This window comes from Spermophilus citellus, assembly GCF_964194105.1.
Source record: "Spermophilus citellus genome assembly, chromosome: 1".
Lineage (NCBI taxonomy): Eukaryota > Metazoa > Chordata > Mammalia > Rodentia > Sciuridae > Spermophilus > Spermophilus citellus.
In genome coordinates, this window is record NC_138182.1 from 151,410,441 (window position 1) to 151,436,065 (window position 25,625).

The following is a 25,625-nucleotide window of genomic DNA, read 5'->3' on the forward strand; positions in this document are numbered from 1 at the left end:
AAAATAATCCAAAAATAAATAAATAATGAATGAATAAAAAGTAAAAAATAAATATTTTTTTAAAAAGAAATGTTTTCAGAACCTTTTCTGGATGATGATTTTGATGAATTTGGGGGAATGGGAACATTCATTTGCTCATAGAGTTTGTTGTTGGAATTTGTTTTGATTGTAGTTTTTCATATAATCTGTTCTTAGTGGGTGGGGATTTAGGAGATTTTAAAGTTCTCTTCAGTAGATTTGATGTATTTTGCTTGGTGGCTGTACCTCTTTCTGTGTCTTCAGTTTGAGAATCTAAAGGTGGTCAGCAAATAAACAGTAGGAGGATTACTGGCCTGCTATTCTTCTCAATGGACTGTGATACCATCAGAAGGAAAGGGGAAGAGGAGACTTGGAGGCAGTACCTGTTAGGGGCAGAGGGATATGAGATGCAAAGCTGCTAGGGAGTTGTGGGGAAATTTCACATACATTGGTGTAGAAAATCCCCAAGGCACCAGACTGGATCATGAGGCCAACACAGGATGGACAGTGACAAAAAAGAAAGGGAATTTACTTTTATTATTTATTTATGTATTTTATTTTATTTTTTTATGGTACTGGGGATTGAACCAGACCAACCTACATGCTAGATGAGTACTGTACCACTAAACTACACCCCCAACCCTTTAAAAATATTTTGTTCTGAGATATATAGCTAAGTTGCCCATGCTGGCCCTGAATTTGTAACCCTCCTGCCTCAGCCTCCTGAGTAGTTGGGATTATAGGCTTGCTATCACACCCAATGGGATTTCTCTTTTTCTTTTTAAAGCACTCAAGACTAAAGGAATGCACAACTCTGTGAGATAAGAGTATCTCAGTTTTAGGCACAGTAGCATACATCTGTAATCCAAGCAGTTTAGGAGGCTGAGGCAGGAGGATTGCAAGTTCAAGGCCAGCCTCAGCAATTTAGCAAGGCCCTAAACAACTTAGTGAGACTCTGTTTCAAAAAAAAATTTTTTAAAGCTGGGGATATGGTTCAGGTATTAAGCACCCCTGGGTTTAATCCCTGGTCCTCTCCCCAAAATAAAGAAAAAAAAAATGGATATCTCAGTCTTTATGAGTAAAAATTAAAGATCAGAGAATTTAGGTAATCTATCACAGTTGTTGAGCTAGTTGATCTAGAATTTGGACCAAGTATTGCTGATTCCTTAATATGTACTTTCCTCTTAAAGTAGTGACTTTATAAATGCATGTGAAACCACAGAGAGGAAGAATAAGTCACAGAAAAGCAAATGAGTTTCACAGAAGACAAGCATACAGACCTCTTTAGATATTCCTTATTTTACATTTTCTGCTGTTTATTCAGCAGTATGTATGTTTTGAAAAATAACAAAAGTAATATTTTAAATTAGTTCTTTGATTGTTCTGTATTTGGATACAGTATTGGGCGTTTTCAGGACCACAGGGTTGCCATAACACATGACCTAAATGCTTGTATTTTTAAACAGCATAATTATCTGTGAGACAGATAATTGGTAGAAGTAAACAATCTGTTTTGAATTTTGAATTCGAAATGTAATGACTGTCTTTCCACCCACCCCCCACCCCCAGTGCTGGGGTCTTTGCACACACTAGGCAAGTGCTCTACCACTCAGCTGTATCCCTAGCATTCCCCCGTTTAATTTGAATAAGAAAGGGTTAATGTTCTGGAGTGCAGGCGTTGTGACAGTATCAATCACCACAAATTTTAAAAATGTTCATCTCCCGTTTACTATGTATTCAGAGACTTTTGGTAGTAGATGTGCTCTCAGTGCTGTCCCTATTCATGATAATTATAAGAAAATTTGGGGAAAGATGTTTAAGTGAAAATGATGGATGTGATTTTTCTCTAGAGTTAGTGACATGTCTACATTTTACAGATAAGTACTGTAAACACTTTGTTTTGCCAAGCAGTGTGCTTTCAGTTGCATGGGAAGTAAACATTTCCCCACTGGTGTCATTTTTTATGTACTATAATTATACTTTATTATTAATTGATGCTTGATATTTTTAATAATTTGTTTGCTTCTGATTTTCACCTTTTGTGTCAGTATGCTTTTGTTTCCGCTCTTCCTCCCTTCCCCCTCAGTACACACAGGATTGGCAGTGACTGATTCCAGGTCTCTGCCACTGCATATCACTTGGCTTTCTACAGCCTTACCTTTGGTGGCTTTTTTCTCCTTCTGAACTGCCCTTTGTTTTAATTTTAACCTGTTCTAAATATGAGGATGGGAGATGGGAAGAGCAGTCATGGACATCTTTATAAGATTTGCAGAGTCCACAAGAGCTATAATGGCCATATGTATGAAATAAAAAATCGAAGAGTTTTGTCTCACAAACTAATGCACTTCGGGATAGTTGAAACAAATGGCTTCAAAAATCTAGGCACATTGGGCTGGGGATGTGGCTCAAGCAGTAGCGCGCTCGTCTGGCATGCATGCGGCCCGGGTTCGATCCTCAGCACCACATACAAAGATGTTGTGTCCGCCGAAAACCAAAAAATAAATATTAAAATTCTCTCTCTCTCTCTCTCTCTCTCTCTCTCTCTCTCTTAAAAAAAAAAATCTAGGCACATGACCTTGTAATGAGAACCCCAAGGAATGGTCTTGTTGTTTGTATGTCCTGTTAGATAGGTGGATACAGTATATGCTATTTAATGTGAACTTATAGAGTAATTTTTACCAATAAATACAAATTAGAGGAGTAGTATATTTATTCTACTTGCATGTCATTTTAGTTACTTAAATTTCTCAATATAGGCCCAAACTGAGCTTCTAATTTGCTTTGACATTTATTAAGAAGTATGTTCAGACATGTTTGGATTTCAACAAGACTGCTTTATAATTAAATGGAAGATGACTTTGGCTATTCCATTTACCCCAAACACAATTACTCTCCTGTTTCCTTCCAGTGGTGGTGGTAGTGGTAGTGATGGTGTGTTTGGAGAAACTAATAAGTGCAAGTAAATGGACAGAAAGTCAGGTTTCGAGTGTCAACTGGGTTTCTGGGGTTTTCTTTTGTGTTTTCCCTTTCTTCTTCCTTTCCAGTCAACCCTAGATATTGCCAGTCTTTTTTGTTTTTGTCAATCTGTAATGTTAAGAAGTTCCCATTGTTTTTATTTGCAGTTCAGGTAACATTTTAATGGAAAATCTCTCTCCCACTTCAGACATCGATTCAGATTCATTGCATTGTCTTTCGTGGATATAGTAATAGCTCTGCTGGAAGAGAACTGCCTGAAGTACTGTAGATATATATCCTATTCAAAGAACAGTTGAACAGTTTATCTTTAATGTGTATGTGTATTTTTTCCTTTTGCCTAGTTGCTGATCATCTGGGCTGTGATCCTCAAACAAGATTCTTTGTTCCTCCTAATATCAAGCAGTGGATTGCCTTGCTACAAAGGGGAAATTGCACATTTAAAGAGAAAATATCACGGGCTGCTTTTCACAATGCAGTTGCTGTAGTCATCTACAATAATAAATCCAAAGAGGAGCCAGTCACCATGACTCATCCAGGTAAACAAAAAAAGGGGGGATTCTAGATTTGTTTTTCTTTTAGAAATTATTCCTTGCTACATTGTACCTCTAGTGAAATCATATAATTTTGAACAAAATTCTCTGGTTTTATTTACTTTCAGCATTGCCATTTATTTGTGGAGATGCATGTCTTTTTCCTTTAGTTCAAAAATAAAGTTTCCTTTATTTTTTTCTTAAATAATGATAGTAGCAATTGTAAAACTTGAACTTATTTAAGTAAGTGACTATGATTGAATCCTTAGTACTTTTTGCTTGATAACTTTGAAAGATAATGTATTTGATTTGGAATCATTCACCTAGGTTATATCATGGATTCTTAAGAATTATCGATATGAGAAGCATTCTTTTTATCTCATCAAGATAAATGTTGACAATGACTTAGTGATTAATATAATTATAGTAGTAACAATATGTCATCCATTTCTGTGGAAGCACTTAGGATATTTCCTATGTAACTGTTTTCATGGTAGCAATTTATTGAGCACTTACTATATAATACGCCAGCACTATTGCTGTGAGCTTTTTAAATATGTTTCTTAGATAGTCCTATAACCATGTATCTTAGATAGTCACAGTAACCAAGTATGATATAGGGTTTTCCCCATTTTACAGATTAGAAGATTGAAGCAATTAGGGCCATCAGAAGAGAGCTCAGACCCAAGTTTGCTGTGTTCATTCAATTTCACCAGCCTATTTAAATTGAAAACCAAAGTTTAGTTTTACATTCATAAAAATTTTAGAATATAATGTCTTATTGAAGGAATTAACTTTTCATCTTATAATTGATTTTCACATAACCTATTTTAGACAGTGTTCTTGCAGAGACTTGCTCATCTTAATTGAGAGTCATTGATACTTTGTGCATCTTTTTTTTTTTTTTCTTCTTTCCTTCTCTTTTTGGTACTAAGAACTGAATTCAGGGGCACTCTGCCACTGACCTACATCCCCAGCCTTTTTTATTTTTTATTTTGAGATAAAATCTCACTAATTTGTCAAGGCTTATCTTAAACTTATGAACCTCCTGCCTCAGCTTCCCTAGTAGCAGGCATGCACCAGTGTAGCTGGCTTCTTTTGTGCATATCTTGATAGAATAATATAGATGGATTTAATTCATTGTTCTGTGATTTATTGATTTGAAATTAATTCTTTTAGAACTCTAATATGTTTTTTCTCATTGCAAAAGTAGATGCTTATTATAGAAAAACTAAAATCAAAAAGCACAAAGAATAAAATAAAATGTGTGTGTTTGAATTCCCCACAGATCACTAGAGTCCTATAACTAATTCTTTTTTTTTAAGTTGTAGATGGACACAATACCTTTATTTTATTTATTTAGTTTTTTAAATGTGGTGCTGGGGATCGAACCCAGTACCTCACGCATGCTAGGCAAGTGCTCTACCACTGAGCCCCTATAACTAATTCTTTAGGTAAACCAGAAGGAAGTAAAGGAGCAGTCAAGTGGGGCTGGATCTCTGTGTGGAAACACTAGATTCAAGACAGTAGTTTTTCTACTTATGTCTCATTGTAGGTGTGCATTTGCTTTTCACCACTGCCCTATAGGGAAGAAAAAATATTTGAAATTTTGGCCTTCACCCAGCTTATCTTCATTCCTCGCTGATTTCTTCTTTATTGAAAACAGAAAGCAGAACGGACAGGAAGAAATTCAACTGCGCAAAAAATATTTCCCAGTGGTGTTATTTTGTATTTTTTATTTTTATTCTGTGGTGGGGATTGAACCCAACCTTGTACCCAATAATGTTATTTTACATGCACAAAAAACAGAGAAGTAACTAGAATGAAAGTATTTTAATATAAATATGGGAAGATTGGGGATTATAAGAGAAGGAATTAAAATAGTCAAAAATATTTTTCTTTAATTATTTTTGTTTGCTAGGCATGGTGGCACACACCTGTAATCCTAACAGTTTGGGAGGCAGAGGCAGGAGGCTCACAAGTTTGAGGCCAGCCTCAGAAACTTAGCAAGGCTCTAGTCAACTTAGTGAGATCCTGTATTAAAATAAAAATTAAAAAGGCTGAGGATGTAGCTAGTGGTTAAGGTCCCTTGAGTTTAATCCCTGGTACCCCCCCAATTGTTTTTGTTTAAAAAGGGAAGGAAGTCTCATCAATTAATACAGATATACTGTATTCAGATATGTTCATAGGTGACCCATGGAAGAAAAAAGGATAAATGGTAAAAGTAAATTTTGGAAAGTGCTTGAAGTGTATACTATTTGTAAGGGTTCCTAGTACTCACTAACATATTGAGGTCTCTGAGAACTCTTAAAGGAAAGAATCAGTTTTATTTTCTTAACTTAATTTTTCCAAAACTTACTTTGCCATGTAACTTTTTTTTAAGTTGTTGATAGATCTTTATTTATTTATATGCGGTGCTGAGAATTGAACCTAGTACTTCACAAATGCCAGACAAGTGCCCTACCACTGAGCCCCAGCCCAGCCATGTAACTCTTATAACAGATTGGTATATAACAACAACAAATTCAGGGGTAGAATATGAGAATAATATTCTTAGAACCTGTAAGACAAACAGAATGTAGGTGTACATAAGAGCATTAAAAAATGACTGCATTGGGAGACTGAGGGAGGAGGGTCACAAGTTTAAGGTCAGCCTCACCAACTTAGCAAGGCCTAAAGGAACTTGGTGAAACCCTGTCTCAAAAAGGACTAGTGATGTAGCTCAGTGGTAAAGCACCTCCAGATTCAATTCTGTCATAAAATCTGTTTTGTTTTGTTTAAATCTTGTAATGCTTTACCACTGAGCTATCCCCAGCCCTTTTATTTTTTATTTTGAAACAAGGTCTTCCTGAATTACAGAGGTTAGTCTCAAACTTGTAATCTTCTGGCTCAGCTGAGATTATACATGTGTACCATTGCACCCAGCATGGGCATAGCTTTTACATAGGGCCAATATTCACAATATACAAAGAGCTCTTAGCTGGACTCAGTGGTGCATGCCTGTAATCCTAGCTTATTATCTCCTGTTTTACAAGAAAAACAGGATAAATTCTTGATCTCTGTTGAACATCACTGGAATATTTTCTCTGATTTATAGATCTCTATTTCAGTAGCTGTCCCAGGCTTCTGTTTGTGTTTTTAAAAATATTTTGAGTTATAGATGAATACAATACCTTTATTTTAATTATTTATTTTTATGTGGTGCTGAGGATTGAACCGAGTGCCTACAGATGCTAGGCAAACACTCTGTCAGTGAGCTACAATTCCAGCCCCCCAGGCTCCTGTTGTGGTTCATCTTTCAAAGTCATTTTTAAGAGTTTATCAAAAATTTTTATTGTCATGACAATCACGATTATTTTTTATAGGGATGAAATTGTTCCTGCCAGATAATATATCACCTCTGAAACAGTGAAAAGAATTTGGCATTTACAATCCTAAGATTGGGATTTGAATCCTATACCCATTTGATTACTAGCCATATGAGTTTGGGTAAATAAGTCTTTAAACTAGTGTCCTCATTTGTAAAACAGAGCATCAATTTGCCTTATTTACCTATGAGAATGGTTATGAAATTTATTTATTATTATTTTTTAAATGTATTTTTAGTTGTAGTTTGACACAATACTTTTATTTCACTTATTTTTTATTTTTTTCCTATTTTATTTTTTTATTTTTTTATTGTTGGTCGTTCAAAACATTACATAGTTCTTAATATATCATATTTCACAGTTTGATTCAAGTGGGTTATGAACTCCCATTTTTACCCCGTATACAGATTGCTTTATCACATCAGTTACACTTCCATTGATTTACATATTGCCATTCTAGTGTCTGATGTATTCTGCTGTCTATCCTATTCTCTACTATCCCCCCTCCCCTCCCCTCCCCACCCCTCCTCTTTTCTCTCTCTACCCCCTCTACTGTAAATCATTTCTTCCACTTGTATTATTCTTCTCTTACCCCTCATTTCCTCTTATATGTAATTTTGTAAAACCCTGAGGATCACCTTCCATTTCCATGCGATTTCCCTTCTCACTCCCTTTCCCTCCCACCTCTCATCCCTGTTTAATGTTAATCTTCTTCTCAAGCTCTTCGTCCCTACCCTGTCCTTGGTTACTCCCCTTATATCAAAGCAGTCATTTGGCATTTGTTTTTTAAGGATTGGTTAGCTTCACTTAGCATAATCTGCTCTAATGCCATCGATTTCCCTCCAAATTCTATGATTTTGTCATTTTTTAATACAGAGTAATACTCCATTGTGTATAAATGCCACATTTTTTTTATCCATTCATCTATTGAAGGGCATCTAGGTTGGTTCCACAATCTTGCTATCGTGAATTGTGCTGCTATAAACATCGATGTAGCAGTGTCCCTGTAGCATGCTCTTATTAGGTCTTTAGGAAATAGACCGAGAAGGGGAATAGCTGGGTCAAATGGTGGTTCCATTCCCAGCTTTCGAAGAAATCTCCATACTGCTTTCCAAATTGGCTGCACCAATTTGCAGTCCCACCAACAATGAACAAGTGTACCCTTTTCCCCACATCCTCTCCAGCACTTGTTGTTGTTGGACTTCATAATGGCTGCCAATCTTACTGGAGTGAGATGGTATCTTAGAGTGGTTTTGATTTGCATTTCTCTGACTGCTAGCGATGGGGAGCATTTTTTCATGTACTTATTGATTGATTGTATGTCCTCCTCTGAGAAGTGTCTGTTCAGGTCCTTGGCCCATTTGTTGATTGGGTTATTTGTTATCTTATTGTCTAATTTTTTGAGTTCTTGTATACTCTGGATATTAGGGCTCTATCTGAAGTGTGTGGAGTAAAGATTTGCTCCCAGGATGTAGGCTCCCTATTTACCTCTCTTATTGTTTCTTTTGCTGAGAAAAAAATTTTTAGTTTGAGTAAATCCCATTTGTTGATTCTAGTTGTTAACTCTTGTGCTATGGGTGTCCTATTGAGGAATTTGGAGCCCGACCCCACAGTATGTAGATCATAGCCAACTTTTTCTTCTATCAGACGCCATGTCTCTGATTTGATATCAAGCTCCTTGATCCATTTTGAGTTAACTTTTGTGCATGGCGAGAGAAAGGGATTCAGTTTCATTTTGATGCAAATGGATTTCCAGTTTTCCCAGCACCATTTGTTGAAGATGCTATCCTTCCTCCATTGCATGCTTTTAGCCCCTTTATCAAATATAAGATAGTTGTAGTTTTGTGGATTGGTTACTGTGTCCTCTATTCTGTACCATTGGTCCAACCGCCTGTTTTGGTACCAGTACCATGCTGTTTTTGTTACTATTGCTCTGTAGTATAGTTTGAAGTCTGGTATCGCTATACCGCCTGATTCACACTTCCTGCTTAGCATTGTTTTTGCTATTCTGGGTCTTTTATTATTCCATATGAATTTCATGATTGTTTTATCTATTTCTACAAGAAATGCTGTTGAGATTTTGATTGGCATTGCATTGAACTTATAGAGAACTTTTGGTAATATCGCCATTTTGATGATGTTAGTTCTGCCTATCCATGAACAGGGTATATTTTTCCATCTTCTAAGGTCTTTTTCTATATCTCTCTTTAGGGTTCTGTAGTTTTCATTATATAAGTCTTTCACCTCTTTTGTTAGGTTGATTCCCAAGTATTTTATTTTTTGGGGGGATATTGTGAATGGAGTGTTTTTCCTCATTTCCATTTCAGAGGATTTGTCGTTGATATACAGGAATGCCTTTGATTTATGCGTGTTGATTTTATATCCTGCCACTTTGCTGAATTCATTTATTAGCTCTAATAGTTTCTTTGTAGACCCTTTTGGGTCGGCTAGGTATAGAATCATGTCATCTGCAAATAGTGATAATTTAAGTTCTTCTTTTCCTATTTTTATGCCTTTAATTTCTTTCGTCTGTCTAATTGCTCTGGCCAGTGTTTCAAGAACTATGTTGAACAGAAGTGGTGAGAGAGGGCATCCCTGTCTTGTTCCAGATCTTAGAGGGAATGCCTTCAATTTTTCTCCATTCAGAATGATGCTGGCCTGTGGCTTATCATAGATTGCTTTTACAATGTTGAGGTATGTTCCTGTTATCCCTAATTTTTCTAGAGTTTTGAACATAAAGGGATGCTGTACTTTGTCGAATGCTTTTTCTGCATCTATCGAGATGATCATATGGTTCTTATTTTTAAGTCTATTGATGTGGTGAATAACATTAATTGATTTCCGTATATTGAACCAGCCTTGCATCCCAGGGATGAATCCTACTTGATCATGGTGTATAATTTTTTTGATGTGTTTTTGAATCCGATTCGCCAGAATTTTATTGAGGATTTTTGCATCTAGGTTCATTAGAGATATTGGTCTGTAGTTTTCTTTCTTTGAAGTGTCTTTGTCTGGTTTAGGCATCAGGGTGATGTTGGCCTTGTAGAATGTATTTGGAAGTTCTCCCTCTTTTTCTATTTCCTGAAATAGCTTGAAAAGTATTGGTATTAGTTCCTCTTTAAAGGTTTTGTAAAACTCTGCTGTATACCCATCCAGTCCTGGGCTTTTCTTAGTTGGTAGTCTTTTGATGGTTTCTTCTATTTCGTCTATTGTTATTGGTCTGTTTAGGTTGTCTATATCCTCCTGACTCAATCTGGGCAGATCATATGACTTAAGAAATTTATCGATGCCTTCACTATCTTCTATTTTATTGGAGTATAAGGATTCAAAATAATTTCTGATTATCTTCTGTATTTCTGAAGTGTCTGTTGTGATGTTGCCTTTTTCATCCCGTATGCTAGTAATTTGAGTTCTCTCTCTTCTTCTCTTTGTTAGCATGGCTAAGGGTCTGTCGATTTTATTTATTTTTTCAAAGAACCAACTTTTAGTTTTGTCAATTTTTTCAATTGTTTCTTTTGTTTCGATTTCATTAATTTCAGCTCTGATTTTAATTATTTTTTGCCTTCTACTTCTTTTGCTGTTGTTTTGCTCTTCTTTTACTGGGATTTTGAGATGAAGTATGAGATCATTTATTTGTTGGTTTTTTCTTTTTTTAAGGAATGAACTCCAAGCAATGAATTTTCCTCTTAGAACTGCTTTCAGTGTGTCCCATAGATTCCAATATGTTGTGTCTGTGTTTTCATTTAACTCTAAGAAGTTTTTAATTTCCTCCTTGATGTGTTCTAAAACCCATTGAACATTCAGTAACCTATTGTTCATTCTCCAAGTGATGCATGATTTTTCCTTCTTTCTTTTATCGTTGATTTTCAGTTTCATTCCATTATGATCAGATAAGATGCATGGTATTATCTCTACTCCTTTATATTGTCTAAGAGTTGCCCTGTGACATAATATATGATCTATTTTTGAGAAGGATCCATGTGCTGCTGAGAAAAAAGTGTAACTTCTTGATGTTGGGTGGTATATTCTGTATATGTCAATTAAGTCTAGGTTGTTAATTGTGTTATTGAGTTCTATAGTTTCCTTATTTAACTTTTGTTTGGAAGATCTGTCCAGTGGTGAGAGAGGTGTGTTGAAGTCTCCCATGATTATTGTATGGTGGTCTATTAGACTCTTGAACTTGAGAAGAGTTTGCTTGACGAACATAGCTGCACCATTGTTTGGGGCATATATATTTATGATTGTTATGTCTTGTTGGTGTATGGTTCCCTTGAGCAGTATGTAGTGTCCCTCTTTATCCCTTTTGATTAACTTTGGCTTGAAATCTATTTTATTAGATATGAGTATGGACACTCCTGCTTGTTTCCGCAGTCCATATGAGTGGAATGATTTTTCCCAACCTTTCACCTTCAGTCTATGTATATCTTTTCCTATCAAATGCATCTCCTGTAGGCAGCATATTGTTGGGTCTTGTTTTGTGATCCATTCTACTAGCCTGTGTCTCTTAATTGGTGAGTTTAAGCCATTAACATTTAGGGTTATTATTGAGATATGGTTTGTTCTTCCAGCCATATTTGTTTATTAATGTTACTAAACCTGATTTGTTTTCCTCTTTGATTACTTTCCCCGCTTTACTATCCTACCTCCCACTGTTGGTTTTCATTGTTATTTTCCATTTCCTCTTCCTGTAATGTTTTGCCAAGGATTTTTTGAAGAGATGGTTTTCTAGCTGCAATTTTTTAACTTTTGTTTATCGTGGAAGGTTTTAATTTCATCTTCCATCCTGAAGCTTAATTTCGCTGGATACACGATTCTTGGTTGGAACCCATTTTCTTTCAGTGTTTGAAATATGTTATTCCAGGATCTTCTAGCTTTCAGAGTCTGTGTTGAGAGATCAGCTGTTATCCTGATTGGTTTACCCCTAAATGTAATCTGCTTCCTTTCTCTTGTAGCTTTTAAAATTCTCTCCTTATTCTGTATGTTGGGCATCTTCATTATAATGTGTCTAGGTGTGGATCTCTTATGATTTTGCACATTCGGCATCCTGTAGGCTTCTAGGATTTGGGATTCTGTCTCATTCTTCAAGTCTGGGAAGTTTTCTCGTATTATTTCATTGAATAGATTGTTTATTCCTTTGGTTTGGAGCTCTGTGCCTTCCTGTATCCCAATGACTCTTAAGTTTGGTCTTTTAATGTTATCCCATATTTCTTGGATGTTCTGCTCATGGTTTCTTAGCAGTCTTGCTGAGCTGTCTATGTTCTTTTCAAGTTGAAATACTTTGTCTTCATTGTCTGATGTTCTATCTTCTAAGTGATCTACTCTGCTGGTAGTATTCTCAATTGAGTTTTTAAGTTGGTTTATTGCTTCCTGCATTTCTAGGATTTCTATTTGTTTGTTTTTTATTACCTCTATCTCCCTGTGTACTTGATCTTTTACTTCCTGGATTTGTTTATGTAGTTCCTTGTCAAAGTGATCTTTCATTGTCTGATTTTGCTGTCTAATGCCTTCCTTGAGACTCCAGATCATCTGAAGCATGTATATCCTGAACTCTTTATCTGACATTCCATCTGTTGCAGCTATTACCTCTTCTAAAGTTGAGTTGACCTGCATTGCTTGTGGTCCTTTCTTTCCTTGTCTTTTCATACTGCTCGCATTTCTTTCTGCTTGGTGAAACTGTTGTGTTTTTGAAATTTTCCCCCTATTTATTTATATTGGTCTTGTATAGTTGGAAAATCTCCCTTGCAGGGCGGGTAGTGGCTGTGCTCCTCCTCTAATTAGGGTGATCTGTCTACCACGCTGGTCGGTCGCAGGTCTGCCCACCCTGCAGGTGCGGGTGGCAGCTCTGCTCTGCCCACACTCCAATTGTGGTGATATAACTACCACGCCCTCGGGTCGTTGGTCCTGATCCGGATGTGGGCGGCAGCTCTGCTCGGCCCCTACTCCAATTGGTGTGACGTGTCTACCACGCTGGCAGGCCTCTAGGCCTGTTCCCCCGGTGGGTCGCAGGTCTGCCTACCTTGCGGGCTCGGGCGGCAGCTCTGCTCAGCCCCCACTCCCAATGGGGGTACCTGACTGCCTCTCCAACGGGTCGCTGGGCCTTTTCCGGACACGGGCGGCGGCTCTGCTCCACCCCCACTCCAACCAGTGTGACATGACTGCCTCGGTGCTACGTGTCCACCACGCTGGCAGGCTACCGGGCCTATCCTGCCAGTGGGTCGCAGGTCTGCCTACTTTGCAGGCTCAGACGGTAGCTCTGCACAGCCCCTACTCCAAATGGGGTGACTTGGCTACCGCGCTGTCGGGTCGCTGGTCCTGTTCTAGGCGTGGGCGGCTACTCTCTTCGGCCCCAGCTGCAGTTGGGGTGTCGTGATACCACGCCGGCGGGTCACTTGGCCTGCTCTGGGCGCAGGCGCCAGCTCCACTGTGCCCCCTGCCCCTCACAGCACCCAGCAGGACCCGGACTGAGAAGCAGTCACCGCAGGTTCCCCAACCCTGGGCCAAAGCAGCTTCGGGAGCCAGAACCCGGCCTCTCTGATCCTGGCTCACGCTCCGCTAGGAGCAGGCTCCAAGGAGCAACCCCTGCGGGTTCCCCTGCCCCAGGCCAAAGCAGCTCCGGGAGCCAGAGCCCGGCCGCTCCAAGCTCTCCGAGCTCGGTGCACGCTCTGCTGGGAGCAGGCTCAAAGACGCAGTCCCCGCGGGCTCCCCAGCCCCGGGCCAAAACTGTTCCGGGAGTCAGAACCCAGCCACCCCGAGCTCAGCGCACGCTCCACTTGGAGCTGGCCTCAACACGCAGTCTCCGCAGGTTCCCCAGCCCTGGGCCTAAGCAGCCCCGGGAACCAGAATCCAGCCGCTCAGAGCCCGGAGCACTCCTTGCCAGGAGCAAGCCCCTAGGAGTATTCTCCACTGGTTCTCCAGCCCCGAGCCTGAGCGATCTGTCTGCGAGACGCAGGCAAATACCAGCCTGAAATCACCTGTTCCGTAGCTGAATGAGCTGAGATCAGTAGAAAACAGGGATGATTACATCAGCTCTCAAAGATGGCGGCTGCTATCCTCCTCCGTGGTCCAACCGGTGTCGAGAACCGAACTGGACCGCTTCTCTCCTCTGTCTCAAAGCCGGAACTCAGCACTAAGCACGGCCATTGCACCACTGGCAGGAGCCACCAGAATCCGCATTGCTGCACCCCCGCTCCGGAACCTCGCCGCTTCCCAGCGCGCGCCGCAGACTCCAGCTGCGTGGCTATCCGCCGATCAGGCAATGCGACCCTCCGTGCGGAGAAATCGCCCGCGTCCGAGCCCCCGCAGCCGAACCTCCCGCGATAGAAATCCGTCCACTAGATTCTGGAGCACCTCAATTTCACTGGAAATTCCCAACAAGATAGCCTTCAGCTGTTTCACCTCGTCTTTCTCCAGCACAGTGACACGGCGCACTGGGGTGATGCACTCCCTTCGCCGCCATCTTCCTCACTTATTTATTTTTATGTGGTGCTGAGGATCGAACCAGGGTCGTGCACATGCGAGGCGAGTGCTCTACCACTGAGCCACAACCCCAGCCCCATGAAATTTATTGAGATGACAAATTTTTAAAATTATACAGTCATTATTTATTATTCTGTGCCTGACGACCAGTACCTCTTATAAAATTAAGAAATTAGTGTGCATATTCCTTTAATTTTGAGACTGGTACTTTTTTTATTTCTAAGTACACTTTTTTTATTCATTTTTCTGATAGTTTTCCTACATTATCTCTATTTTAAATGTACTTAGTACAAAAAAATAGTTAACCAATGGCTATTAAGTCATATTTGCTATATATCAAACATATATGCAAATGAGTGTCCTCAAGGAACACTTCATTCCATCAGGGAGACAGATGTACGTGAAATGATTGGAGATACTTAATGGGATACCACGAAAGGGCCCTGACTATTAAGTCTGGGAGGGGACTTATCAGAAGACTTCATAGAGGAGGCATTGACCTGGGCCCTAAATAATTAGGATAATTTAGGATTTGACCAGAAAGAATAAAACATAGAAAATAAACACAAGAAGAAATTATGATTGTGAGAAGTCTTATGAAGAAAAGACATCTGTTGCCTTGAGGAATTGACATTTGAATAGGAAGATCGGTTGTTAGAGCAAAGTATTCTAAGGATCCTAATGAGTAAAGTATCTGAGTGTGTGTGTGGTGGGGGGACAAAGCAAAAGTGATTTTAAGTGCAGGGTGGCGGGGGAGGGGCAGTATGGCTGAACAGAGACATGTACAAGGTAATAGCAAATTAAATTTAAAGCCTTATCTTCAAAGTAGAAGTATGCCTAAAGGCAAGGACTATTATTTAATAGTATAGTGAAAATTTTTAAAGAAAAGAGATATAGCTCTCTGGGTCAGTGATGTTGGTACTAACTTGGTACTCTGGCCTGTGAGGTATACTAACTTGGTACTCTGGTTGGTACTAACTCAGTACAGTGAGGTATACTAACTTGGTACTCTGGCCTCTACAGGTGTGAAACCTCATACCTGCAGCAATTAGGCAGCTAAGCAGCTCCATTGAGGTGGTTCTGTCTTCTTCTCTACCATCTAATAATTGGGTGCTTAGAAAACCTAGCACAAAGCCCTGGGTAGAGTTATGGTGGCAAAATAAATCCCATTAAGTACAGTTCCTCATAGGTGAAGTGCTGTGAGGAAGAGTGGAAATGTGAAAGCCTCAGGAGATGAGTCCTGTCTGATACCATTTTAAATGAAGTTCGTGATCAAGATTTGAGAGATAGTGGTTATGGAAAGGTCCCATTTCAGTCCATCCAGCTGTACTACTTGAAAACCTGTTAATCTCTGAGAATGGTGTGAGAAGTACAGGTCAAATAGCACAGACTTAGCATACTTGTCATCTGAAGCCTTTTCTGACTCCCACCCAGGTATTCCTTGATGTTAGGGCTCCAAAATTATGATCCTCTTCTAACCTCTCTATACACCAGCTCTCTACTCTTCTGTTTCTGATTGTACTCCGGGGGACGGGGGAAAAAATATATATTACACACACACACCCCAATAACTCCTTGCTTTTCTGGCTCATTAACATGGTTCTAAGCTCTCCCCCTCCAGAAGGGTTTTTACCCTATAGAGCAGCACTTGTCTACATGATGTTCAAAGACCCTTGCATAAGAATTGCTTATAGTACTGACATCAGTAAAGATTTTAATTCCAGGATCTTCCATCTTCCACCCTTCCCTGAACCTAGAACTCAGAACTTTAAGGGATTGACTTGGAGATCCATGATGAGCCCTCTTTTGCTCACATGTCAGTTCTGTCTACCCTTCATTTTCGTTTAAAAAGCAAAAAACATTGGATTACCACCTCTCTGTGCTGTGCCTTTAAATATGAACTGGTAGGAGTAACAAATAAACTTATTTGATTGACCTTAATGAATTCAAAGTCCAAGGCCCCTGTAATCTTCAAAGACCATTTTTGTACCTCTCTGACAGCATTGTCCTTTTCCTCTTATTTTATCATTTGCATGTTTGGCAGTAGGGAAAGAACTCCAAGTCTAAGTTGAGATTTATATCTTAACTTTCTCTTCTCTGCAGTGGTTAGCAAAATGCCTTAAACAAATTAAATGTGTTGTTTTGATTGCATTAAGATACTTAGTTTTGTTATTAAGCTTGCTTTTCATTTAAGTATATATTTTATGACTAATCTTAAAATTCCACATTTTTAAGTATAATTATTTTGTTTTTCTTTCCTTATAGTGTTTGTGCAAAGGAATGCCCTTCATCTGGTGACTGAAGGACATCTTTCCCAATGCAGTGTCTATTGACAGGAAAAACTGCTCAATATGTGGTTTTACTTGTTACCTCTAGTTAGCAGAATGAGTTCTTTATCTCGTAGCAGATATGTGGTAATATTAAGGGGGATATATAAATGGGCTCTTGGATAGTTTAAAAAAATGTACATTTGTCTGAAAATTAAGGCTCTGTTTTCCTGGTTTTTAAAAATCTATGTAGACTTTACTGTTACTAAGTCTTAAATTATGTCAGATAGTTGTCTAATTTAAAACTCTGCATAGATTTATTTGTATGTCCTTCAGAGTATTTGGGCATTCTTAACCAAATTGTACCATTTCTTTTTAATCTTTTTATCAATCAGAAATATCTTTTTCCTTTGACTGGTGGAACAGAATCAGTTGAATGTCTCTTCACCTTTTTCTATGATATTTTCTTAGAAAATGTATTTAGCTCTATACTTGCTATCTAAAAATGAATAGGAAAATATCATACTTTATAAAATATAGGGAAATTCACTTTGAATATAAAAACGTACTCTATGAAAATTAGTAAAAAGATCATACACATTGCAGAATACTTTTAAATATCAATAATTTGGACCATTTAATGTAAATCTATTATCTTTTTTCTGAAAGTTCATCAAGAAAATAAATAATATAGTCATGGTATTATTTTACCATTTAAAGATTTTTAGCTTCTAATTTAATACAGATTTAATTACCTTAAAGAAGATCGAGCCTGCACTTTGATTGTACTGCTATGGCAGGAAGAAAGTTTAAATTGTTTGAATATTTTTGCATGGGTTTGCAAGTATTTTTCTAGTTATCTTCCATGTAATCTATGGTTTTTAAAAATTCATAAACCAGGGTTGGGGTTGTGGCTCAGTGGTAGAGCGCTTACCTAGCATATGTGAGGCACTGGGTTCAATCCTCAGCACCACATATAAATATAAACAAATTAATTAAATAAAAGTTCATTGACAACTAAACAAAAATTTTTTTTTAATTCATAAACCAGGCAAGTGATGCTTACCTGTAAATCCCAGCGACTTGGGAGGCTAAAACAATTTACAGAGATTCTGTCTCAAAAAAAGGGGTTGAGGGGCTGGGAATGAACCTTAGTGGTAAAACACCCCTGGTTTCAATCCCATTACTCCCTCCCCCACCCAAAAAATAAAAATAGCTTCTAAAAAATGCTGTGATTTTATTTAAAAACTTTTCCATAAGCTTATATATATATATTTGGTTTATCTGCATCCTAAGTAGAACTGGACAAACCCCTTCATCTGGCAGATACTTGACATTACTTATCCACTACTCATCCTGGCTTGTTGGAGCTCACATTTGATTTACTTTTTTGTTTGTCTTGTGCTTACACACTCCCTCCTGGCAGCAGAAAAGGAAGGAAGTTAAATAATATAAAAGATTTGTATAGGTTTAGAGTACCAGTTTATAAATGGATTTCATAGATTATTGGATGGAATGTATTTTTAAATTGATAGCAGTTCACATGATGAAGACTTTGGACTTTCATTCCCCCCAACCCTGGGGATTGAACCCAGGGCCTCACATATGCTAGGCAGCAGTACTCTACCACTGAGCTACACCCCCACCCCTTTTTATTTTTTATTTTGAGATTGGGTCTTACTAAGTTTCTAGATCTGGCCTCAAACTTGTGATTCTCCAGCCTCAGTCTTCCAGGTAGCCAGGGATTACATGCTTAGCAAACTTGCAATTTTATATAATTATTTTTTTAAAAAATAAACCTTATTATAACAGATTCACATTTATGGAAACATTGCAAAGGTAGTGTAAAAAATTTCCAAAAAAATCTGCACTCAGATTTTTCCTGTTATTAACATTATACATTAATGTTGTAGTTAATGAATCAGTATTAGCTTACTAATAATTTCATAGTTATAAACTGAAGTACCTTATTTTATTCACATTTCCTTCATTTTTAGCTAATGTCCTTCTGTTCTCAAATCCCATTCAGGATACCACATTACATTTGATCATTGTGTCTCCTTAATCTCTTTGAGTTGTGATAGTTTCCTAGACTTTCCTTATTTTTGCTGACCTTAATAATTTTGAGGACCACCAGTCAGGTATTTTGTAAAATGTCCCTCATTTGGATTATTTTGATACTTTTCTCAAGTTAGACTTGGGATCTGGGTATTGGGAGGAAGGCCACAGAGATAAATGTCTTTAGCATCATATCAATTTATGTGCTATTGATGTGATTATCAACTGTTAATTATCAACTATTTATTTTGACCTTGATCACCTGGCTGAGGTAGTATTTGTATTTGTCAGGTTTCTCTATGAAACTCTTGGTTTTGCCTTCTGTACAGTACTTTTTGTAAGTCACTGTGCATAGCCCACACTTATGTACTATTTGCATATGGCAAAATATCTGTATAAGTGTTTGGAATTCTTCATGGTGATTTGTCTCTTCTCCATTTATTAATTTATTCAATCATGTATTTATATCAGTATGGACTCACTTATGTTTTTATAGTTTGGGTTATATGTAATAAAGAATGACTTTATTACTCAATTTTAAAATGTTGGCCACTGGAAGGTCTTTTCATTTACTCCTGTGTTCTTTGACTTGCCCCCATTATTGTAGATATTTTTTTATTTGTCTTTTAAGAATTTTTTTGTACTATAAGATACACCAGACCCATTCTATATGTATCCATGTCCCAGTTCTAGAATCAGTCATTTCTCCAAGGAACCCTGTCATGTATTGAAAGATGGCATTAAAAACCATGGTCTGATCAGTGGAGTACAGGAAGGGCATTGAGGGGGAAGGAGGAGGGATAGAATAAGGGGAGAATCGTGGAATGAATCTGACCTAACCTGCTTATGTACATATATGAATATACCACAGTGACTCTCACCATTTAAAAAAAAAAAAAAACAAAACAAGGGCTGGGGTTGGGGCTCAGCGGTAGCACACTTGCCTGGCATGTGTGAGGCACTGGGTTCGATTCTCAGCACCACATAAAATAAATAAAGGACTATCAACAACTTAAAAAAAATTTTTTTTAAATAAATCTGTAACTAAAAAACAAATCAGTTGACTAGAAGGAAGGGGACAGAGTAGAGAGGAAGAGAAGGAAAGGGGAAGTTACAGGGACTGGATTATAGAAAATTATATTTCATGCTTGTATTGTTATATCAAAATGAATGCCAATGTCATGTATTACTAAAAAGAGAGATTAAAACAAGAAAACACAATCTGGGCATCTGGGCATTAGGTGTGCTTGTTACCACTGAGGTTATCTGTTGCTTCTGGGCCTGACAGAGCAAAGAAATGCATGTGTTTATACTAACTACCTATAAATTTTCCTACATATTTATAGAAATAAATGTATCCATAAATATTTCTATATTTAAGCATCTGTATCTGTGTTAAGCCGAGAATGAGTTAATACTTATGTCACTAACTCTCATCAATTACTACATGGATTGTTCTAGCTTTCCTCCTTATCTCAAAACTCCCACTTCAAAAGTGAGAAACCTGGCTCCCACCATCCTATGTCTGTTAACTTAATATTCTATAAACTTAATGTTCTGTTCCCTGAGTCCTTGGGCTTGTGGACTCTGAAACAACAAATTTGAAGGTCTTTTTTAGAATTCTGGTGTGCTGGGTGTGAAAGCTAATGTGTGGGCTACTTTTCTCCCAACTTATCTCTACCCTGGTCAGAATGTTTAACTCTGTACTTGACCATTCTTTCCCTCCCCATTAAAAAATTTTTTTATCAAAAATTTATAAGAAGGGCTGAGGATGTAACTTGGTGTAGAGCACTTGCCTAGCATGCATGAGGCTCTGAGTTCAACCCTCAATACCCAAAAATCATCATCATCTTATAAGAAGCCAGGCATAGTAGTACATGTCTATAATTCCAGCTACTTGGGAGACTGAGGCAGGAGGATTCCAAGTTTCAGACCAGCCTGGTCAACTTGAGGAGACCCTATCTCAAAATTTAAAATAAAAAGAGTTCAAGATGCAGCTCAGTGGTAGAGCACTGGCCTAATATAGGTAAGCTGCTGGGTTCAATCTCCAGTACCATGGGGAGGAAAAATGGAAGAAAATAGAATATAAAAATGGAAGAATTTTACCAAAGTAACAAGGATTCTTAGAGATTTGGTATAAATAAGAGTTTCAGTGAAAAATCCCTGGGACCATTTAATCTTGTGAGCTCATTGTTAGCTAATGTGTGCCATGGCCACATTAAAAAAAAAAAAAAAAATACCGGAATCTTGGGCTGTATCCCTGTGGACATAATCAGATGTGGTGTTGGAGATGTTGTTCTTATGCTGATCTTTATAATCAGAAGAATTATATTCATTTCTAACATTTTATTTTAGTAAAAATACTTAAAAAATTAATGTCCAGAAAAGAATAAGATGAAAAAACTCTTAAACTTGGTAAGTTTCTTATCAAGTATCATTTGGAATTCTGGTATAAAAGTGAATATATATGATAGTAACTATTTTAACCTATTGAATAAAATAGAAACCATAAATCTATATTTATCTAAAAGGTAAAAAAGTGAATTGAAAGTTTAATGAAAAAATGGAGTATTTACCTAGTCGCAAAGTACCTCCCCACAGATCTTTTTATTAACTGCAAAGCGAGAATGAGAAGCTTCATGGTACAGATGCCTAGAGTACATCACTTTGACCAAATGATCAAAGTGAACTTCATCAGTAATAGCACAGATCAAAACTGGGCATCACCTGGTAGTATAAACTGCAAAGAGCACAGCATCACTCTGTGATGTTACTGCCAGAGGTGCATGACCTGAATCCATCTGTGGGGAAATGACTTCTACACAATAACTAGACTGTGATCTTTAAAAGTGTTCGGGTTGTGAACATCAAGGAGAGAGTCACTATTCCAGACAGAGACTAAAAAGAGTGGTCAAGTGCAGCTGGGTGATTATGATCTTGACTGCTACAAAGGACATTAATGGGAAAATTGGGAAAGCTTTAGTAGATTCTGAAATTAGGTAATATAATGTAACGTATCCATTACTGATCATTTCCTGACTTGGGAAGTTGTATTCTGTTTATGAATTTTTTTTTTGTTTATAGGAGAATATGTACTAAATATCAGGGATGAAGAGGTATATCAGGGATGAACAGCAATTCATTCTCAAAGTTCTAAATTCTAGGTTAATATAATATTTCTAACTTTCCTCTCAGGTGCAGTGGTGCACGCCTATATTTCTAGTGACTCAGAAGGTTGAGGCAGGATTGCAAGTTTGAAGCCAGCCTGGGCAAGTTAAAGAGACACTGTCTCAAAAAATAAAAAGAGCTGGAGATAACTTAAATGATAGCATGCCTCTAGGTTCAATCCTCAGTGTGTGTGTGTGTGTGTGTGTGTGTGTGTGTGTGTGTGTGCGCGCGCGCGCATTTTTTTTTCCAACTAATGATGAAGCTCTGGGAATAGTTAGTATGGGAAAAAAGCTTGAAGTAGGATCCAAGGGAAGATGTCTTTGATTATTTGAAGGACTGTTAATGTACATGTAATGTAATGTGGACATTTTCATTGTCCACATTATACAACTTGAGGTTGAGATGGTTTCTTATATTCATTGACACTTTTTTAGGACTTTTTTTCGTTATGATACATAAAGTAATGATGCCCCTTATAATCGGTCATATTTTGCATCATTCTTAGATGACATACAGTTTTTCAGTGCTGTTTTTTTCCAGGACAGGACCTAAAGCCATGAATGTCCTCCAGGCATTTGTACCATGAAACTATACTCTTTTCCCCTTTAATTAATAAAAATTCTGTGGGGAGGTACTTTGAGACTAAATAAATACTCCATTTTACAAAGATTTTAGTTTTAAAAAAGACCCTCATTCTTAGAACCAACTATCTAAAAAGTGTTAATTTAGTGGGGGCAGGTCTTACATTATGTTTGTCTTTTTCTTTTTTGGCAGAGCTGGGAGATTGAACTCAGGACCTTACACTTACCAAGCACTCTAACATTGAGCTACATTCCCTGCCTTTCTTACATTATGTTGAAGATTGATAACATGTCCAAACTCTTTTAACTTAAAGACTCTGTGACTCTCTTTTGACCAAAACCTGTCTTATAGCTGCTCCTCTGGACCTCATCATCTCCCTGAATTGTCATATCTCAAGTCTTGAACTCCAGTGTCCTGTTCTGGTCATTGCCTCTGCCCATTTTCCCCCCTCCTCCTGTCATTTGGTGGTGTTGAAGCTTCCAGTTCCTTGAACTCTTTCTCCATCTTTTTCCAATTTTTTTCCTCCTGATTTCACTCTTCCTTTCTGCTTAAATTGCAGGAGCCACTATTTCAGACACTGACTAGCAGTTTCTTTGAATCAAAAGATGTCCATCAAAACATGACTTACCAATTACCTTGAGGACCATTTGGCTCCCCGAATGTGTTAAATATCAGGTTAAGGAGTTTAAAATTTATTTGACTGACAGGAGGAACAGATACATGTTTTAGCAAAACTACTGACAAATTTCAGCAGGGAATTTATAATTGATATAGCCTGTCAACTACATCTGTTGGAATTACTGCTCTACTCAATTTATAAAAATAAAATGTAGCATATTTTTTTCTTCGAGTTCATTAAGGAATCAGTGAAAAGAAAAAATGAGAACTGGGCTTAAAGAAATGAGGAAACACTTTGCATGTATATATGTGTGTGATATTGGGAATCAAACCCAGGGCCTTGTGCTTGCTAGGCAACCATTCTGTCAGTGAGCTGTATCCCCTCTCCTTTTTACTTTTATTTCAAGACGGTCTTGCTAAGTTACCAAGGCTGGCTTTGAACTTGCAATCTTCTTGCCTCAGTCTTCCAAGTAACTGGGATTACAGGCATGCAACACTGTGCCCATCTTGAAAAAATAAAACTATTGTAGATAAACAGTTGAGAATGACTTAAGTCAATGGAAGTGAGTGTGAAGGGAATGTGTTAGACCCTGAATGAGCCGACTAGACTCATTGAGAAACAAACAGCATAGAGTTCTTCCAATATGTGTAGTATGACAGAGTATCATAGAAAACCCCTGAATTATACCTGTCTGTCCTTTCAGCAAGTTTTTTTAAAAACTTTATGGCAATTTTAATTTTTCACCTAATGCATATGATCTATTTGACAAGTAAATAGTCATTGAGTTGTATAGGAATAACTCTAATACCATTGCTAGTAATTACTGTTATAAAATATCTTTGTAGACATTTAATGTAGGAATGCAGCATCCCCCTGAACTTTTTTTGAAGGCTAGTTTCCTGAAATTATTTTTTTTGAGAGTCCTTAAAACTTCGGCAGGTGATTTGAGCTTATGAAACAAATTTATCTGTTAAGGCATAAAAACTGTTAAATAGATTTTATAGAGGGTTGTTACTTTCATAGAAAACATATACACTTATAGTGAAAAAGTTAAAACCACCTCTCTCCATTTTGCAAGCCCTGTGTCAGTTCACTTTTCTCTTCTTGGGTCTTCCTTTAAAATCAGCTATGCAGCTGCACTGGGCTTGCCCTGAGATTTACTCCCAGAAGAGGTAAGAAGGAGGGTAGGGATTTCTGGCACTTCGCAACTAAGTAGATTGACTTTCTGAGCTAAAGCCAGAATCCTCTTGGTAACAGAAACATTGGTCAGCAAGTACCTGAGTGCTTCCTGAGCTTGAAGGGAAAATTAAAGAGAAAGAACAGAGTCCCAAATGCTGTGGTAGGGGCTTTGGTTTCCTTCCCACAATGTCTTCCTTTGTTTTCTGTGAATAATAACACCACAAGTTGGATAGCTCACCAAGCTGTAGCATTTACTGAGCATCTGTCTTAAGTTTTATTTCTTCTTTGAAAGAAAAAAAATGAAATTCAGTAACATTGAATATCAAGCTGAGATTTGAACCTAGATCTTCTGATTCATGAGCCCAAAAGGAGGCTAATTCTGAGGCTCCTGTTTTTGGCCCTTCAAAATTAATTCTGTAGCCAGGACTATAGGAGTCCATTTTTCCACTGGTCTGTTTTCCTCATTGAAAAGTAGGTTTTGCTGGGAATTGTAAGGCTCTGTTTTATAGAAAAATTGCCCTCCCAACCGTTCTGTTTTTAATAGGAAAAAAGATAAGTAGAAAATGTTGTTAATGCTCTGATTATAGAATCATTTTACAAAATGTAGGTGAAATTAAAGCATTAGAAAAATCAGTTTTGCAAATACCATTATAATAATTGAGGTGAACATCAGCGGATGTTAAGAGCCTTGAATGAAAGCCTATTGAGGAACTGCTTATTCACACAATATGAAAGTATTACCACGCAGATTGCTTATTAATTAAAAAGAGAAAAGCATTCATTTACAGTAGATAAATCTGGATGTTACAAGATTAACTAAATTATAAAATTTGCCATCAGCAATAAAAGTAAAACCTGCCATGTGCTTCCTGATATACTGTCCTGAGAAGGAAGGACATAGAATTACCTCATAGCTGTCTTACTGGGTGTTTAATTTGGAGATATAATCATCAGGAAACAATCAGGTAAACCCAGCTTAAGGGACATTTTCAAAGTCTCTGGCTTGAACTCTTCAGAAACATCAGTGTCATGAACGGTGGACCAAAATGACCTGCAGAATTATTTTAGATCAAAGAAGACTTAATAAAATGTGACAACTAAGGACAGTGCCCACAGCCTCCGATTGGAACCTGGATATAAAACTAAATGAAACAATTGTGGAAGTAATTACTAGGAGCAGTGCAGAGATACTTCAGTATGAACTATATATTAAAGAACAGTGTTATTAGAGTTAAATATCTCAAGTATAAATAAATGAATTCTGAGCATTTAGAATACACTTGTTCTTAGGAGATACTGTTGAAGTAAAACTAAATGAAACAATTGTGGAAGTAATTACTAGGAGCAGTGCAGAGATACTTCAGTATGAACTATATATTAAAGA

At 37.6% G+C, this 25,625-nt stretch overlaps 1 protein-coding gene across 3 annotated transcripts in view; it reads left to right on the forward strand.

Annotated features, from left to right (window-relative positions):
* RNF130 (ring finger protein 130) overlaps positions 1 to 25,625 on the forward strand; it is a 128,227-nt gene that overhangs the window by 32,220 nt on the left and 70,382 nt on the right. For all 3 annotated transcript variants that reach the window (XM_081281019.1, XM_081281020.1, XM_081281021.1), the window contains exon 2: positions 3,336 to 3,530. In XM_081281019.1, coding sequence (XP_081137145.1) covers positions 3,336 to 3,530 — 195 coding nt within the window. The remainder of the gene's footprint in view (positions 1 to 3,335; positions 3,531 to 25,625) is intronic.